This window comes from Bison bison, unplaced genomic scaffold (genome assembly GCF_000754665.1).
Source record: "Bison bison bison isolate TAMUID 2011002044 unplaced genomic scaffold, Bison_UMD1.0 scf7180017864466, whole genome shotgun sequence".
Taxonomy (NCBI): domain Eukaryota; kingdom Metazoa; phylum Chordata; class Mammalia; order Artiodactyla; family Bovidae; genus Bison; species Bison bison.
Window position 1 is genome coordinate 11,376,808 of NW_011495027.1, and position 17,913 is coordinate 11,394,720.

The 17,913-nt window shown below is 42.5% G+C and overlaps 1 protein-coding gene across 5 annotated transcripts in view; it reads right to left on the reverse strand.

Moving 5' to 3' along the window:
* Positions 1–1,809: 1,809 nt before the first annotated feature.
* BCAR3 (breast cancer anti-estrogen resistance 3) overlaps positions 1,810–17,913 on the reverse strand; it is a 221,620-nt gene continuing 205,516 nt past the window's right edge. For 4 of the 5 annotated variants that reach the window (XM_010860471.1, XM_010860469.1, XM_010860470.1 and 1 more), the window contains 5 exons: positions 16,003–16,118; positions 11,173–11,344; positions 8,501–8,612; positions 5,303–5,515; positions 1,811–2,429 (listed from right to left, as the gene is read on the reverse strand). In XM_010860471.1, the coding sequence (XP_010858773.1) occupies positions 2,251–2,429; positions 5,303–5,515; positions 8,501–8,612; positions 11,173–11,344; positions 16,003–16,118 (792 nt within the window). In that variant the 3' untranslated portion in view covers positions 1,811–2,250. Of the gene's footprint in view, positions 2,430–5,302; positions 5,516–8,500; positions 8,613–11,172; positions 11,345–16,002; positions 16,119–17,913 lie in introns of all 5 variants that reach the window. The other variant, XM_010860468.1, reaches the window with a different exon arrangement.

The window sequence follows — 17,913 nt, forward strand, 5'->3', positions numbered from 1 at the left end:
ATATATATATATATATATAGTGTGTGTGTGTGTGTGTGTGTGTGTGTTGTTACCACTGTAAATCAGTTTCTTGGTTTTGAGTTTTATAAATTTTGTCAAGTTTACTCCAGACCTATTTGAGGACCAGCTTATAGTTGCTTCCCTGCAGAGACTCAGGTTTGATTCCTGGGTTGGAAGATCCCCTGGTGGAGCGCATGGCAGCCCACTCAAGTATTCTTGCTTGGAGAATCCCATGGACAGAGGAGTCTGGTGGACTACAGTCCATGGGATCGCATAGAGTTGGACACAACTGAGTGATTAACACTTTCACTTGTAGTTGCAAATCCTCGCCAAAGACCATTATCATTACAATTATTTTTCTTATTGTAAATGTTCCCTGGTAACCTCTTTTCCGGCAAATTATTTCTTTTCCAGCTTGCCAACAGGGATCCTTTAAGGATTCCTACTCAATGGAGGCATTTCATGTTCAGCTCCCTTAAGATACTGTCTTCCATTCGTTGAGTTGATGTCAGTATTTGCCTTTAGGGCTACCCAGGGTCTTTAACTTCCTTTTACAGAGTTTATTTAAATTTGCTGTTCCTTTTGATGAGTGAGTTGAGGAGTAGAAGATTATTTCTTAGGGATTCCCTTTTCATTCTGTCAAACTTGAAAGTGAAGTGAAAGTGGAAATTGGTCAGTTGTGTCCAACTCTTTGTGACCCCATGATCTGTAGTCCATGGAATTCTTCTGGCCAGAATAATGGAGTGGGTTGCCATTTCCTTCTCCAGGAGATCTTCCCAGCCCAGGGATTGAACCTGTGTCTCCCACATTGCAGGCGGATTCTTTACCAGCTGAGCCACAAGGGAAGCTTAACAGTGCATTAAAAGGTATGTTTATGAAAATTTAGTTAGAGGGATTTCTAAGAGCATCTGAACCCCCATACCACCAGAAGTAGAAGTGTGCTTTGGTGTTTTCAGGAAAAAAAAAAAAGATGGCTTTTAAAAACTGGAAGAAGGGCTTCATGATTCTAGGCTGTATTAATGAGAATACAGAGTCCAGGATTTGAAACTAATATTTCCATTTTATTAAATAGACCACATGAGAGCTTTGTACTTAGTTCTGGTGGACATACTTAAGATTACCAATAATAGAGTGATGGTTAAATTATAGTGTAACCTCTGGAACCAATCCTTTTTTTCAAAGGCCACCCTGGAGAAATTTTCACAACTTCTTGGAGAAAAGTGGGATATAAAACTATTTTGTGTGATCCCCATATTATTTAGAAGACAGGAAAAAAAAGATCGCTAAGTGACACTTGGTGGCAGAGTGATAGAAGTTTATTATTGATACTTTAAAGACTTGTATTCAAATTCTACAATAGAAAAAAATTAAGACAGATACTGTTAAACTAGAAAGTATCCCCTTTGGGAAGTCAAAAAACCTAGAAAACTCATACTTATCAGCTAGAGGAAAAGCTACTTTATTGTGAAATAATGTGGTGAAGCACACTAGCATCTGGTGCCCACTGCATACCAGCCGCTGTGCTGCACATGGGATTTGAGGGCTAACTAACTTGACTGAAGTCCAGCTGCCAGCAAGCACCAGAGCGTCTGTTGGAACTTGTAGGTATTCTGGGGTCAGCTCCACCTATAGCACTATTTTACCCTGTCCCCTAAGCCAGATACCTTAAATTTTCTATACCACTCTCTCGATTTTGGTTTACTATCAGGATGTGGTGGCAAGGGAACAGGGTGCCCCAAGGAATTAGGAGGTAGAATTATTGTACTACAATGAATTGTTTGTTTAGTATTAAAGAGACTGGATACAGTTGTTTCACAAAAAGATATATTTTCATATGACTATTTACATTTTTCATATTTAGTTAGAGAATATCATACAACTGATATCTTCAGTTTCATGCTTTTAAACTCTTCTATTTACACTTATCTGACATGGAATTAAAACTGAAATGGTCATATACCTCAGTAATAGAAAGCAACCAGCCAATATAGCTGGGTCTTCACTTAAATTTGTTGATCAACATTAGCAACAGTTACCTTAATAAATTATCATTTATTTTAAAATCAGTAGTAATTTTAAACAATTCATAAATAAGTGTGCTCTGTGCAATTTACATGTTTAATATCCTGTGGATACTAAAAGCTGTATATTGTCAGTTTTGCACATTATTACTTTTATCAAATGATAAGCTTTCTCTGAGGAGAAAGTAGATAAGCTTGAAATTATATCCTAAGCTTCTCTGGAGAGTTATCAAAACTCCATCTGCTTTACAGGAGGAGGTTCCAATTTACGTGAGAGGGCAGTTAAAATCTGATTGAATTTTTCGTATCTCTCTGTCTGATTGACTTGTGCACCTTTGCTGCCCCAAAGCAATCTCATTTGGAATTCAGTCTTGAAGACTTCACTCATTTCTTCATCTGGTTGAAAACCTAATAAAAACAAAACCAAAAAAACTTCAGTTCTGCTTGAAACAGTGTTGAAAATAGACTGAAAACTTGCTTGTTTAAAGTAAGATCAAAATGAACATCTCTCAGAACTTAAAAAATGCCCTCAAGGAAAAATATAGGATCTTTCTATATAAGGAAGGGGAGACCATCCCCCACCCCCAAGGATCTGAGCAACTTCAGAGAAAGAATAACTCAGTCACTATGACAGAATAAAATTTGTGCGCACAAGCCACCATGGGTTGTAGTGCAGGAGTGTTCAAGTATTTTTTTTAAAGCTTTATAATTTACTTGGCATGATTCACCCTTTTTTTTAGCTGTACAGTTTATAGAGTTGTATAAACATCACACCACTTTAGAACCCTAGAAAATCTCTAGTACCTCTTCTCAGTCAATCCCTGAACCTACCCCACACCATTAATCTGCTTTCCATTGCTATTTTGCCTTTTCTAGAAATTTGATATTATTCCATATTGTTGCCTGTTAATAATTCCTTTTTATTGCTGAGTAGTATTCAGTTATATGGATATACTGCATTTTGTTTACTGAGTGGTAAGACATTTCAATTGTCTCCAGTTTCTGGCTGTTATGAATAATGTGAACATCTGTGATTAAGTCTTAGCATGGACATGTGTTTTCATATCTTTGGAAGTGGAAGTACTGGCTCATATGGTAAATATATGTTTAAAGAAACTGTCAAACTCTTTTCCAAAATGTCTATACGTCTTATATTCTCATCAGTAACATAATGAAGAGTCCAGTTGTGAACTCTATTGTCATTCTAGATAGTGGTGCTGGCATCTCACCGTGGTTTAATCTTATATTTCTGTAATAACTAATGCTTTGAACATTTTTCCATATAGATATTTGTCATTGTATATCCTCTCTAGTATAGTGTCTATTCAAATCTTTTCTTCTCATTCAGTTGTAAGAATTCTTTATATTCTAGATAATAAGTCCTTTATCAGATGTATGTTTGCCAAATACTTTCTTCTGGTCTGTGGTGTGCCTTTTTGCTTCCTTAATAATGTCTTTCAAAGAGCAAAATGTAAAATTTTGATTTATCAGTGTTTTATAGTTCATGCTTTTTATGGCTTAAGAAATTTTGCCAGACATAAGGACTTTCTATGTTTTCTCATAGAAGCTTTACAGTTTAGCTCGTATATTCTATGAGGTAAAATTGAAGGTTTTTTTTTGCATGACATTCAATAGTTCTAGCACCATTTGTTGAAAGACTACTTTATCCAGTGAATTACCTTGCCACCTTTGTCAAGAAACAGGTAACAATCATATGTTTGGGCCCATTTCTTAACTCTCTTTTCTGTGTAAGAGATCTGTTCTACTTATGGCCAAGGATGCTCTCAGTCAGCTCTGTTAGAGCAGGGGAAACCTCTAGCTCGAGTCATACAGGCAGATGTTTCTCATCCTTGATTACTGTTGGAGTAGTTGGCTCTGTCATTAAATATAGTCCCAGCATCTAAATCATAGTCTCTTGGTGGTGGAAAGGGTAACAGAAGCCTTCTATTTCATTCTTCATGTGATGCCAAAATATCTTTGGCAGATAACCAACTAGAGGCCAGATGACAACTTCCATTCATTGAGTTAATCTGCTTTGAGCCCCTATCCTGGGCAGGATACTGGGATATGTCGGTGAGCAAATTTCTGCCCTTACTGGGTTCACAGTTAATTCCAGCAATAAGAACTTGCTGTGAAAACCTGTAGCAGGATCAGCTGAGAAGTATCAAATACCTTTAAGGTGATTTGCTGTAAAACAGCTTAAAACATACTTTTCTCAAAATCCACCCTGATACATTGGCTTAGGGAACATCTAATGTAATATACTTACTGGTTTTGTATAAGCAGGCATTCTAATAATATCTACTGACTTGAATTATATATGCTTTTATTGTTTGAGCCACCAGGGAAGCTCCTATAATTAGCATCTGAGTCCTATACTGCCAACCCTGCTGAACTTTCTGAGGAAAAGAAACAGGTATGTATTGCTTATACCTAGAGCAGACATAGTGCAAGTTGTTTAGTCCCAAATTCTGTTTCAGGTCAAAATACTAGGCCTCTCCTGCCCCATATATTTCTTAACCTTCTGGATCAAACTGTAGGTCCTTGAAGAGTTTTAAAAATTATACAGTGGTGAAGAGACAAGGCCCTTATTCTTGTACTCGCTTCCTAAGTGGTCTTTTTGCCTACAAGCTTCAGCCCTCCAGCCTTCCTGCACAAAGATGCCAGACTGAAAACAAACCTAATCATGTGATAACATCTTCTCATATTTAAAACCCTTCACTGGCTCTTCCTCAGCCACAGTCCTACATGGAAGGCCTTCCCACCTCTGTCCCCCTCTTTGTTTAGCCTAGCTGGCCACTCCTGAAGACACACGTTACACTAATCCAAACCCAAGTTTGGATCAGTGTACTTGTGTTGCTATTCTCCAAGCTCTCTCAATCTCAGAGGCTTGGCTTATGGTAGACCCTCTGATGCCAAGAGCAGAGGAGCTCATGTCCCAGTGTGTCTGGGAAGAAACAAGAATATAGATAAGTCCAAAAGAACCCTAACTCCTCATGTGGGCCCATCATGTTTTCTAATTATTATTATTAGTGGTACTAATGGTAAACAAACTGACAAATTCTTTCTTGATCCTTTCTCTATTTTCTTTATAACACTGACACAAAAGAAGAGAGAAGGATCCTTAAGTCAGGAATTAAGAATAAGTAATACAAGAAATGGAATTCCCAGGTCTTAATCTTTCCTATTTGGTCTTTTTCTAATTGAGAGCATTGATGCTCTTTTCATTCCTTCATTCCAATTACTGTGCAGAGAGCAGCTTAACCAAAACCAGCTCTTACCGGCCAGGATCCTCTCAGCATTCATCCGGTAGCTGTCTGCAGCTTCCGCCATGAGTCGGGCCGTTGCCAGATGGTTCAGCATAATCTCACAGCTTTCATCGTTTTTTTCCCACATGTCAGTTCCTTCAAAAGTGACAGCCTCACGTTCCATTAAGGTCACAAGAGGCATCAGCAGTGGGACCGATACATTGTTTGGGGGAACACATGTGGACTCTGAAAAACAGGGGCAGGGGTAAAGTTCTCCATATCATGTTTTTTTTCCCCAAGTTAAATGCAGAGAGTTCCAGTTGAAGATGGCAATGTAGGAGAGTCCTGGGCTTACCGCCTTCTGTGGACACAGTGAATCTATGGCTAAGTATGGAACAACTTCCTCTGGGAAAAATCCTAAAGACTGCATTGTGCAAATAAGAGAAGACCCACATCAAAGCAGGTAAGAGGGGCTGGGAGACTGTCACACTATAAACCCTCTCCTGGGGCAGTGATCCACAGTCAGGAGGGAACTCAAAACCTGGAGCTTCAACCTGAGGAGCAAAGGGCTTGAACCCCACGTGTACCACTGCAACTTTTAAGACCAGCACCTGAGATACAAACCCCCAAAACATCTAACTTTGAAACTCAAACACTGTACCTGTCTGTAAGACCCCAAGGCTATAATTGTCTGAGAAACAGGTCTTAAAGGGCTTACAAGCTTGAACTCACCTGATCCAGGGCTCGGTACAGAGGCAGCCAATTGAGAGGTGCCTAGATATTATGCAAATTAGGCTCATTTGCCAATATTAAAGTTTTAGCCTGAAAGACAGGCTTCTGCTTTGGCATATAGCTAGGGCTTAGGAGGCCCTCAGCAAATGGAAGCTGATAGATGATGCAGTCCTTGTGTGCTGTCTCTGCCTTGCTCCAGCTCACTGATATATCCTAGAAAAGAGCTTATACCTTTGTCCAGCTACCTCTAGAACACTACACGTTGCCTAGCTCTGAGGGCCAAAGGGGCTTATGCCCATGGATCCTATAGGACTGTAACCTTTATAATGCCACAAGAAAAGAAAATTATAGGCCAGTATTTGCAAATTGAATTCAACAATACATTAAAAGGATCATATGGATTGATTAAGTGGGATTTATTCCAGGGAAACAAGGATGGCTCAATATTCACAAATCAATATGACATACTGTGTTAATAAGATGAAAGAAAAATAATTTGATCTTAATAGATGCATAAAAATCATTTGACAAGATCTGACATCCATTTATGGTTAAAAAAAAAACTCCCAACAAAGTGGATATAGAGGGAATGTACAACAACATAATGAGGCCACATATAACAAGCCCATAAAGCTAAAAACTTTCCATCTGAGAACTGGAATAAAAGGATGCCAATTCACCACTTCTGTTCACACCATACACAAAAATAAACTCATGTAAGACACAATACCATAAAGCTCTGACACAAGAATATAGGCAAAACATTCTCTGGCATAAATCATAGCAATGTTACCTTAAATCAGTCTCCCAAGGTAGTAAAAATAAAGGGGATCTCATTAAACATGTTTTTGCAAAGGAAACCATAAACAAAATGAAACGACAACCAACAGATGGGAAAAAATATTTGCAAACAATGTGACCAACAAGGGCTTAATTTTGAAAATATACAAACAGTTCATACAACTAGCAAAAAAACAAATAGCCCCCTGAAAAAATAGGCAGATGGCCAACAGATACATGATGCTCAATAGACAACAGATGCTCAACATTGCTAATTATCAGAGAAATGCGAATCAAAACTACAATGAGGTATCACTTCACAGTGGTCAGAATGGCCATCATCAAAAAGTCAAATAATAAATGCTGGAGACAGTGTTGAGAAAAGGGCACCCTCCTATACTGTTGGAGAGAATGTAAATTAGTGCAGCTACTATGGAGAACAGCATGGAGATTCTTAAAAAACTGAAAACAGAGTTGCTATATGATCCAACAATCCCACTCATGGGCATGTTATCTGGAGAAAACCCTTAATTTGAAAAGATGCCTGTACCTCAGTGTTCATAGCAGCACTATTTACAATAGCCAAGATATGGAAGCAACCTAAATGTCACTCAGCAGATGAGTGGATAAAGAAAGATGTGGTATATGTATGTACACAATGGAATACTACTCAGCCAGAAAAAAATGACAATGCCATTTGCAGCAACACATGGATGGACCTAGAGATTAATTATCATGCTGAGTGAAGTGAGTCAGACAGATAGATATCTCACGATATCACTTATGTATGGAATCTAAAAAATGATACAAATGAACTTATTTACACAACAAGGTCCTTTTGTATAGCATAGGGAACTATAATCAATATCTTGCAATAATCTACGATGAAAAATATTAAATATATAACTGAATTATTTTGCTGTACACTAGATTTACACATCATAAATCAACTATAACTTAAATTTTAAAAGATGCATATGTGTGTATACATACAATGGAATATTATTCAGCCATTAAAAAGAAATCCTGCCATTTGTGACAACACAAACTTGAGGGTATTATGCTAAGTGAAATATGTTAGACAGAAAAAGATAAATAGCATGTGAACTCACTTACATGTAGAGTCTAAGAAAAACAGAAACACCCCTTGAGCTCATGGATATAGAGGACAGATTGGTGGTCACCTGAGACAAGGGGAGAAGTGAAATGGTTGAAGGGATCAGAAGGTACAGATTTCCAGTTATAAAGTAACTCCTGGAGATATGCTATACAGCGTGGTGACTATAGTGAATACTGTACTGCATATTTGAAAGTAGCTAGCAAAGTGAATCTTGAAAGTTCTCATCAGAAAAAAAAATTTTTGCACCCACGTATGGTGATAGATATTAACTGGTCTTATTGTGATCATTTTGCAACAATCAAATATTGAACCATTATGTTGTACACCTGAAGCTAATATGTAAATTGTACCTCTGTTTACAAAGTTAAGCTCAAAACGAGGTGACTGGTACCCTATGTCTTGTTTTAGCAACCGAATACCTACAAGCAACTCTTGTCATCTGATACAGGCTTGACTGACAATCCTGACTGACTCATTGACAATCCTGCAGATAACTTGGAGCCTTTATAACACGCCCTGCTAAAAGCTTTGCTCAAACCAGAACAGATAATGACACTGCCAAGCAGCCCGCAGGCTGCCTGCCCTGACCCAGTGCTCACCTCTGCCTTCATGCAGGACTTTGCTGAAAGGCTTCAGCTGTTTCTCATAGAGGATGGCGGTTTGTGTGTACTGGTGCCGCAGGGCAGTCCACGTTTTTTCTAACCGTGTGATCTGGAAGAAAGAAAACTGTTATAGCTTTGGAAAAAGGCTCTTTTAAAAATTACCTTGGTGCTTAAGTTTTGAAATGCAGGACAGATGGACATGATAAAAACTCAAAGCAGTTGAAAGAGTATAGAGAAAAGCTAATCCCTACCCACTCCCTGCTCCATGTTGCTCTCATGACCCATTAGAGACACACACTTTTTAAAATAAATGCATATCATACTATACACATATTTTCCTGTTCCTTGTTTGGAAGTTATTTCACATAAGTACATATAGAACAGCATACAACAGTCTTGTTTTATCTCAAATGGTCCATTTATGCATAAACCATAGTTTAACTAATTTCCTATACATAAGAGCTTTAAACATATTTTTCTGTTATAGAATTATCTCAAAGATTTTGCAGATGTGCACAAGAGAATATCTGGAGGATAAATTTCCAGAAGTAGAACTACTGGGTCAAGAAATAAAATCTTGATAGGCATTGCCAACTGTCCTCCAGAGTTTATACTGATGTAAGGATGTAGAATTGTGATTTTAAGCATTTTAATGTTACTTTTAAGTAGTAAAGTCTGAAACATATGGAAAATTGCCTAGGCCATGTGATGCCACTGCTCATTTCTTTGGAATCGTTTAGTCCAGACCAACATATGCCACTGACTCTGACTATCCTAATAGTCCCCCATTCACACCCTAAAACCAGCAAGCCTGTGTCTGATATCTTCTACATGAAACAAGGAAGGGGGAAAAGGGAACTAATTAGGGAATGAGGGCCAATTCTGTCAGGTATTTGAGGAATTTCATTTAATCCTCACAGTGCTCTATGAGGCAGTATTTTGACTTCATTTTACAGATCAGAAGACAAGAGATTAGATAACTTAGTCAAGTTTCACAGCTAAATGGCAGAGATTCATTTCCTTGGCCTCTAACTCCCTGTGTATTCCAAGAGGAGGGTGAGAAAGGATCACCACCAGCAGGTCTGCTGGGAAGGGGAGGATGTGGCTTATCTTCCTCTGGCCACCCATGATGCCACCATTTCTTCTCATGCCCCCTTCTTCTTCCCTGCCCTGAAGCATCCACCTTCTGAAAGGAGCCCTTGTCTTGGCCCATCTCCTGGATGCGCTCTCTTGATACCAGAAACTGAGAACAGAAGGCAGCACAAATGGCTGTAGTCCAGGGTCAGGTTTAGATGATACACAGAAATGACATGACTCTCGTCTCTGGTTTTTCCTAGGTCTGCCACTCCCTACCCCAAACAGAGCCCTGAGCACTCTGGAGGACTCTGACCCCTCACTGCTGAAGTGTTGCAGATAGGAAGAATATGATGCTGCCGTGGGATGGGGGGACCACCTATAAAGGCATGTTTATGTGCTTTGGGATAAGTCCCTAATTGCTGAGTTTGATGTCATGGACAGCAACCATATTAATGTCACAAATTCCCCTTCACTACTCTCAGAGGAAGCTCTGGGCTGGGAAGCTATACGAATAGCTAACCTATTAGTTCTCAGAATTATAGGCAGTTTTGGATAAGAGGAAATAAACATAATGTAAATTAGAAACAGCCAAATGAAAAATGATAACTCCTGTTAGTATAGTAGAAGTCAGTATATCATGAAAATACAGCTGAACTTGCTTATTTCAAATATTGACCCAAATAATTTCAGTGCATCTAAAGAAATTTGAAAGTTCTTAGAATATTATAATTGGAATTGACCCTTCTCAAAATTTCCTGGTGAAAGCATGAAGCATTTCAGCTTCTTGTTTGAAAGGTGACCTTGGTTTCATATAAGGAAATTATGTTCTTAACATGCAGGATTTCAGAGAATCTGTGGCTGGTTGCAAAATAGCCAAGCTAAATGAGCGGTGGCTTTGGTATTACTCTTGCAGACTGGGTTTGTGGGACTGTGATCTCATACTCAAAGTCACTGAGCATCTACCTCTATGAGGTCCACTTGGCTTCAAAAACAAATTTTCAGTTTCAAACCTCATTCTAAAAACAGACTGTCAAAGCAGATAAATTCAAAGTGCCTGATTTCAGAAACTCTGCTTTAGGGGGTTGTATGGCAAATGAGTCAGGAAGCTGAGTCTTTTAACAGGAGTCTGTTTTAGGTGACCTGAGGAACATACTTTGAGATAAACCACTCTAGGGATCCTCAGAGATCAGCTCCCCAAATGTCTTGGTTTCCCAGTCATAACCCCAAACAGCCCGCCTGCCCAGTGACCCAGATGGAAGCAGTCTTTCTTACACAACACACTTGAGCCAGACTTAATCACCCTAACCGGTTCTTCAGGAACATCTGTTGTTCTTGAGGATGACTCTTATTGTACATCACAGAGAAAGTGTAGGCAGTCAGCGATTATCTGCTGTCTTTAAAAACAGAGCCAGAAACTTGCAATGCTGCTCTTGTTTGCCCCCCTAATCAAAGCAGCTTTCACTAAGACACGATTTACCTTTTGCATTGACCAAAGTCACCTGTGGTTTGCCAGGCATAGACTTGAAGACCACTTTGCAGAGCATTAAGTACACACAGGCCCACAGGGCTGCATAAAGCAAGTTGAAATTTACCTGTGGCATTTCCAAGGCCTTCATGATGGCTGAGAAAGAATAGAGGTCCCCCATGGAGTCTTTCAGCTCCACTGCCACCTGGATGATCTTATTGAGGGTGGCTGCTCTGTCCTCCAGACTGCCTGTGCAGCCCAGAATGTCCACTGCGATGCCGATGGCCATCGTGTTGTGTCTGAAAGGAAGGAGATGAGCGATCAGGCCCAGGGCTAATAGGACCAGGAGGAAATGAAACCAAACTGGCCAAGGAAAGGACTGGCTTTGCACCATTTGCCACTGTCTTCCTGAGACACACTGGCAGCTCACACAGTTTGGTTGCTGATTGCAAAGACAGACCACCCCCATCAGAGTGACTGCAGAAGGGCCCCAGTGGGCGTCCGGTGGAGAATCAAAAAGGACAGATACCCCAGGACATGGCATGTTCAGCCCTGGAGCAAGGGGCATGAAGGGGCCTTCCTGTGCTGAAGCTGCTCAGAAGTGCACGTGGCTCCTTGTCCCTCTCACCATGACAGGTCCACAGAGATGCCAGGTCCCCAACACACTGAGGAATCCTTTGGGAAGTCCCTAAGCCCCCTGGACTGGGGAATGGAAGGGACAGAAAGATGAGATAATATGCTAGATCCAGGAAGACAACATGGATGTGAGAACAAGGGATGAGCTAAGAATAAAGTAGCTTGGGTCAAGGGGCCAGAAAGTGAGTGGGAATGTGGACAAAGACTCAATAGTGAGCTGGCAGGATTTCTCTGTAAGGTCAGACCCTCATAGAAAGAAATCTTGTATCTACCAACAATCCTCCCTTTTCTCATCCTGAATGCCACGGGTCAACTGCGCAGACCCAGAAGAGGAAGCAGAGTGGTCTTTTCTGTACAGACAATGGGATGGATATGAATGGGGTCACAGAGAGGTCTCCTCCCTGGTGGCAGCAGTCTGTAAACCTGCCTCTCCCTCCCTCTGTGGCCCAGGAATGAGCATTCCCTACCTTGGGCCAGAGTGAAAGTGAAAGTTGCTCAGTCATGTCTGACTCTTTGCAAACCTATGGACTATACAGTCCATGGAATTCTCCAGGCCAGAATACTGGAGTGGGTAGCTGTTCCCTTCTCCAGGGAATCTTCCCAACCCAGGGATCAAACTCAGGTCTTCTGCATTGCAGGCGGATTCTTTACCAGCTGAGCCACCAGAGTGGCCTTGGGTAAATTTCTCTCCAGGCACTGGTACGAGTGCTGAAGGTGAAGCACTAATTCACAGCTATGGTCGCTACGATATGACTTGCCTCTGAAACTCTGGGGCCACCTTTTCCTAGAAGTTCACAGCTAAGGATGATATTCCACGCTTCCTGTGCTGGCCTCCTCCTCACTCTTCTAAAGCAAAGAGAGGAGTGATTCATCTAGTGGCTAGCACTACCAGTTTCTCCAATGATTTTTAAATCAGTAACAGGCTCTGCTGTCTCTGAGCATTTGCACATGTGGGTGTGCAAGGTGGTTGCTCAAAGCGTGACCTTAGGCTCCACTGCTCCACTCTAAAATGGGAACAAGGGCTGTTGTGAGAAAGACTGTGTGTGTGCGTAAAGATAATTAAAGTGCCTGGCTCAGCAATACCTAGCAAATAGCAGTTGTTACTACCCTGGTATCTGTGTGCGCATTTCTCCCTCTGTATGTTGGTCCCTTTTGCCTATATCTCTTCCCTTTATCTTCTTTTGCTAATTTCCTGTCTTTCTTAATTAATGGATCTTTAAAATAGACTTAAACACATGTATACCTGTGGCGGATTCATTTTGATATTTGGCAAAACTAATACAATTATGTAAAGTTTAAAAATAAAATAAAATTAGAAAAAAAAATCAAATAACTGTAACTCTGAAGTACTATGTGAAATATGTTATTATTTTATTATCACATCCACTAAGAATGTAATAAAGGTTTATGTTATTAAAAAAAAATAAAATAAAAAACATGCAGAAGGAAGATGGTAGCGGCAGGCAAAGGAGATTGACGAGGGGCTAGGCAGGGAGAGGTTACATGAGGAGTTTGTGGTGAAACAGAAGCCCAGAGGGAGCATCTGTATAGAGAGGTCAAAGAAGATGAGGAGAGAAAATGAAATTTCAGACTATAAAAGGGGTCTGAAATGTTACTGTCAGGACAAGGTATGACCAATACCTCTTCAAGTCTGTAATGTGCATGTCATGTGTTAATGTTTAAACCACGCTGAAGCCAGATTCTCAAATGATCCTAATAAAGATTTAGCTTTGTTGAAAAAAAAAAATAGACTTAAAGTATATTTTTATTATGTTAAACTTATTGAAGAGTTTTGTTACCCATTTGCAAAGTGTTAAGGTTGAGATGAACATTTTAGCTGTTTAATAGTAAACTAACTTCCTATGTTGCCATAATTGATTCTTTAGTCAATGTTTTTTCCTATGTTTTAAGGCCCTTAATAAAAGACAGGTTCTCTATTTAAGAACTGGCTTTATATCAACAGTTAATTGGGTAATTATATCCATTCATTCGAACAACATTTGCCTCAAACCTCCTGCACACACCGCCTTGGGAAAAACAGCTCAGCAAGGCAATTGTGTAGCAGAAGCTCCTGAGGTGGGTAGGAGGCACAAAACATTTCAGAAGGACATCCCACTCACTAGCCTTGGAATGGGTGGTGACTGAACTGAAGTTTAAAATGGAGGGTGGTTTACATTAGACTCTCAAACACAAGGCTGTCACCTGATCCTGCAGGACTGCTGTAACCTTAATTTAGTAGACACATTGTAATGGAGAGAACCACTCCCCAGGCCCTAGCAGGTAGATCCTACAGGTCAGCTCTGGATGGCGAACAAAGCAAGGAGCCAGACCCCAGGCAGGCGGCAATCAGGAGGAAGAGGAAATGGATGTAGACAAGAGTGGAAGTCAGAAAATAGCCCAGAGAGAAGCCACAAGCCTGCTGACCTCAGCCTGGGCACCCATAAAGCATGCCCAACCCAGCTCATGAAACTGATAAAATAAGGCCTGCAGGGCTTCCCTGGTGGCTCAGTGGTAAAGAATCCACCTGCCAATGCAGGGATCATGAGTTTGATCCCTGGTCTGGGAGGATCCCACACGTTCCAGAGCAACAAAGCCCATGGGCCACAGCTATTGAGCCTGTGCTCTAGAGCCCGTGCTCTGCAACAAGAGAAGCCACTGCATTGAGAAGCCCGCACACTGCAATGAAGAGCAGCCCCCGCTCGCCACAACTAGACAAAGCCTGCACGGCATCGAAGACCCACCTCCGCCATAAATAAATAAACAAGGCCTGCAGCTGGGGAGCTTTCAGTCTGAAAAGTATCACAGGAGAAACAGGGATGCACGGCAGCACAGCTGGTCTCTGCTGAAATAATGACCACGGGCCCAGACCAGGAGGGAGGGCAGGCGAGTGGAAATGAGAAGCCAGGCCCTGGGGCATGGGGAGGGAGAGGATGCCTTGGAGAGCAGGGCTGGCATCTAGAAGAGTGAGCAGGGAAAGTAGGGGAATTCAGAAGTCAGACCTACCATTGCCCAAAGACACTGAACAATAAGCTGACAGGCATGCCTGAACAAAGGCAGCAGGCTCGCGTCCTGCCCTCCTGCCTCCCAGAAGTCTTCCATTCGGTGCTGGGTGTTTCCTACGGGAGGCACCTGTGGCGGTGAAACCACAGCAACAGAGGCACTGGAGCCATTTTATTTGCTTCATAGTTGGGTAACCTTGAAAGCAGCTGCTACCAACTCTCCCAGGCCATTTGAAATATAGTGTTTACTTTCTCGGGGCTAGTGGTAGTCTAGGACTGCACTGTCCACAGACCACATGTGGCTGTATTTATACTTAAAATGCTGAAGAGTAAAAATAAATTTCATCCTTCAGTTGCCACATTTCAGGTGCTCAGGGGTCACCAGCGGCCAGTGGATGCTGTCAGGAGATTTCTGCCATCAGTGTTGTACTGGACAGCGCTGTGACCCAGAACATCACAGAAAACCATGGGCAGGGGATGGTGGTGCTAGGGCTCCGGCTTCTGAAGCATCACTCGCCTCTCCTCAGGAGAAGCCAGGGCCCTGGCTGCCCACTAAAGACCACACGAGTGCTGTGGCAACCAGGAAGCTGGTTGGAAAAACAGAAAACTTCAGATAACAAAGCAGTCTTACCCAAAACAACTATCTTTTCATGTGTATCAAGAAGGCCAACTTCTATGGTAACGTGAGATTCTAGTCTAGTGCTGCTTAAAAACGTGCCTTGCTACTTCTACCTTTCTAGTTTCTAAATATCTGATGTGAGTGGGTTTTAATGGCCAGCCAGGGCCCTGGCTTTCCACGAGAAGAGGGCAGTGATGCTTTAGAGGTCGGGCCTGAGCACCTCATCTCTTGCCCTCTGATCCCCCATTTGTCCACACTTCAAAGAAAACACCGTTCAGACCCTGTTCTTCCCAACTTCCCCCACAAACCCCCACTTGATTCCTAAAGCAGACAGAGGGGCTGCAGCTCAGGCTGGAGGGAAGTGGCGTGGCACCCCCGCTCCATCTGCCGCAGCACTGCCCCCACCCCAGGCCAGCAGGGGTGGTGGTGACCTGTGCTCTAGGGCTGAGCCTCTGCCGGCTTCTCCATCTGCCCATGGAGCAGAGTTGCGAACGTGCTATCTGTTCCCTGACTTCCTCTTTGCCACCTGAGCTTCTCCAGGAATTCTCTGGTCACGGCTTCTGGGAAAGGCCTTCAGGGGCCACACTTCTTCGAGTGAGGTGGCCCTGGGCCAGAGGGTACCTGGCGTCTCCCAGCTCTGAAAACTGTAGCTCTGACAGCCTGTGGAGTTGAAAGGACCGTAGTACAGAGCAGCACTACTCACCTTTCAATGATGTCCAGGCGCAGTTGGTGACCATAAGGCAAGGTGATGAGCTCCAGCCCTGAGTTCATGCCCATGTTCTTCCTCATCTCTTCCGAGACTTCAAGTATCCTCGCGACCTGTCAAGAACACAGGTTGAAATGAACTGGACCAGGAAGTGGGCTTGCTGCGAACATGGAAAGAAATACACTAAACCGGGACACTGTGGATGCACTTGACTTGTGGCACTTCTTTTTGAGCAGCAGCATCTGAAAATACAGTCTTAATACACTATTTGGAGGCTTTTGATACATATACTGGAATGTAAAACCTGGCAGGAAAATACCTAGATTGGTCTGCAGATTTGGTGTTTCTGCCCAGCCAGAGAACAGTGTGGTTCTTCGAGCTTGTGTCTAACATGGCTGGATCCTGCTGCTAGATTTGCCGCCAACAGCAGGGCTATGTGCACACGGAGCAGACTGATCCCCGGCAGTGGAAAAGTGGAGCTGCGTCCAAGTGCCACTCTGCTGCAGGCTCTGCCGTTTATGTTCTCGCTTAACGGCAGGGCTGGCTCCTATTACCCGTAATTACGCCTCTCCTGGGCTCAGTAAACGCACTGTACATCTGGAAACTATTAGAAACATGTACGGCTATGTGAAACCTGAGGTCTCAAACACACCCACTTCTCCCCCTGAGAGGTCTTCCTTAAAGAAAATCTGGTTTGTTTGTCTCAGTCAGCACTCCCCATCTCAGTTCCAGTGTGTGATCACAGCTTATTGGAATCAGGTATTAGTTAACCACTTATAGTTATTACATTACTTCCAAATGCTACAGCTGAGTCAGGGCATCTCTAAAACGGGGCTGGTGACACTCACAGAGCACTGATATGTTGATACTAACAGTGCAATGAGCAGATGTGTGTGTGTGCTAAGTCGCTTCAGTTGCGTCCGACTGCAACCCTATGGACTGGAGCCTGCCAGGCTGTCCATGGGATTCTCCAGGAAAGAATCCTGGAGTGGGTTGCCATGCCCTCCTCCAGGGGATTTTCCCATTGAACCCACATCTCCTGTGGCTTCTGCATTGCAGGCAGATTCTTGACTGCTAAAACACCAGGGGAGGTCCAACTAGCAGATATAATGGGTCAAACCATCCCTGGACATGTGGCAGACACAGGACAATTCCTTTCCTTGTTCCTGTGGAGTTGTCCTCCACGATAATTATCCTGAGCATATGAACAGTCCAGGTGTCTTCAAAACAGTCCACCAAAAACATCTGGCAGTTTAGTTGATATTAACCTTGACCTTTAACTTCTGTAGTTGAGCAAAGGCACCACCATCAGTCCTGGGGATGAGCTGTCCAGTGCAGACTCCAGAATAAGATGCAGGATTCATCTGCTCTCGGCCTCAGTTTCCCCTTCTCTAAAACAACTGCTGAGTTTACCTTCCTCAAGGACTTTGCCAAGGATCAAATGACCCTAAAACCCGAGCTATTTACAAAGCCAAGTTATGAATCACTGGCCATGTGAAAGGGGGAAGAATTCTGGCCCGATCTCTGGAAAGAGATTTACACCTTGACCATGGCAAGGCAGCCCAGATGGACACCCTGGTCACCTGCAGTCACACACTCTTTGCTTGTTTAGACATCTGCCCTGTCAGAGGCTCCAAACCTAACACATTCAGTCCACAGACACTCTGTGTAATAGTCACAGGCTTGTCATTGATTCGCTTTTATTCTGGAAGCTGTATTCCCCTCTTGCCTGTTTTCCTTCAGTGTAAACATGCAGTCCCCTGGTCACTTTCCTGACGTATTACCAGGAAAAGCCAACACCTGGTTGCCCCAAGGCTGAGCTCTGGGACAAGGGGTCCTGAGGTCACAGAGCAGCCTGGATTAGGGCTCCTGGGAAAGCCTGGGGCCATGATGCTCAGAGAGGGAGAG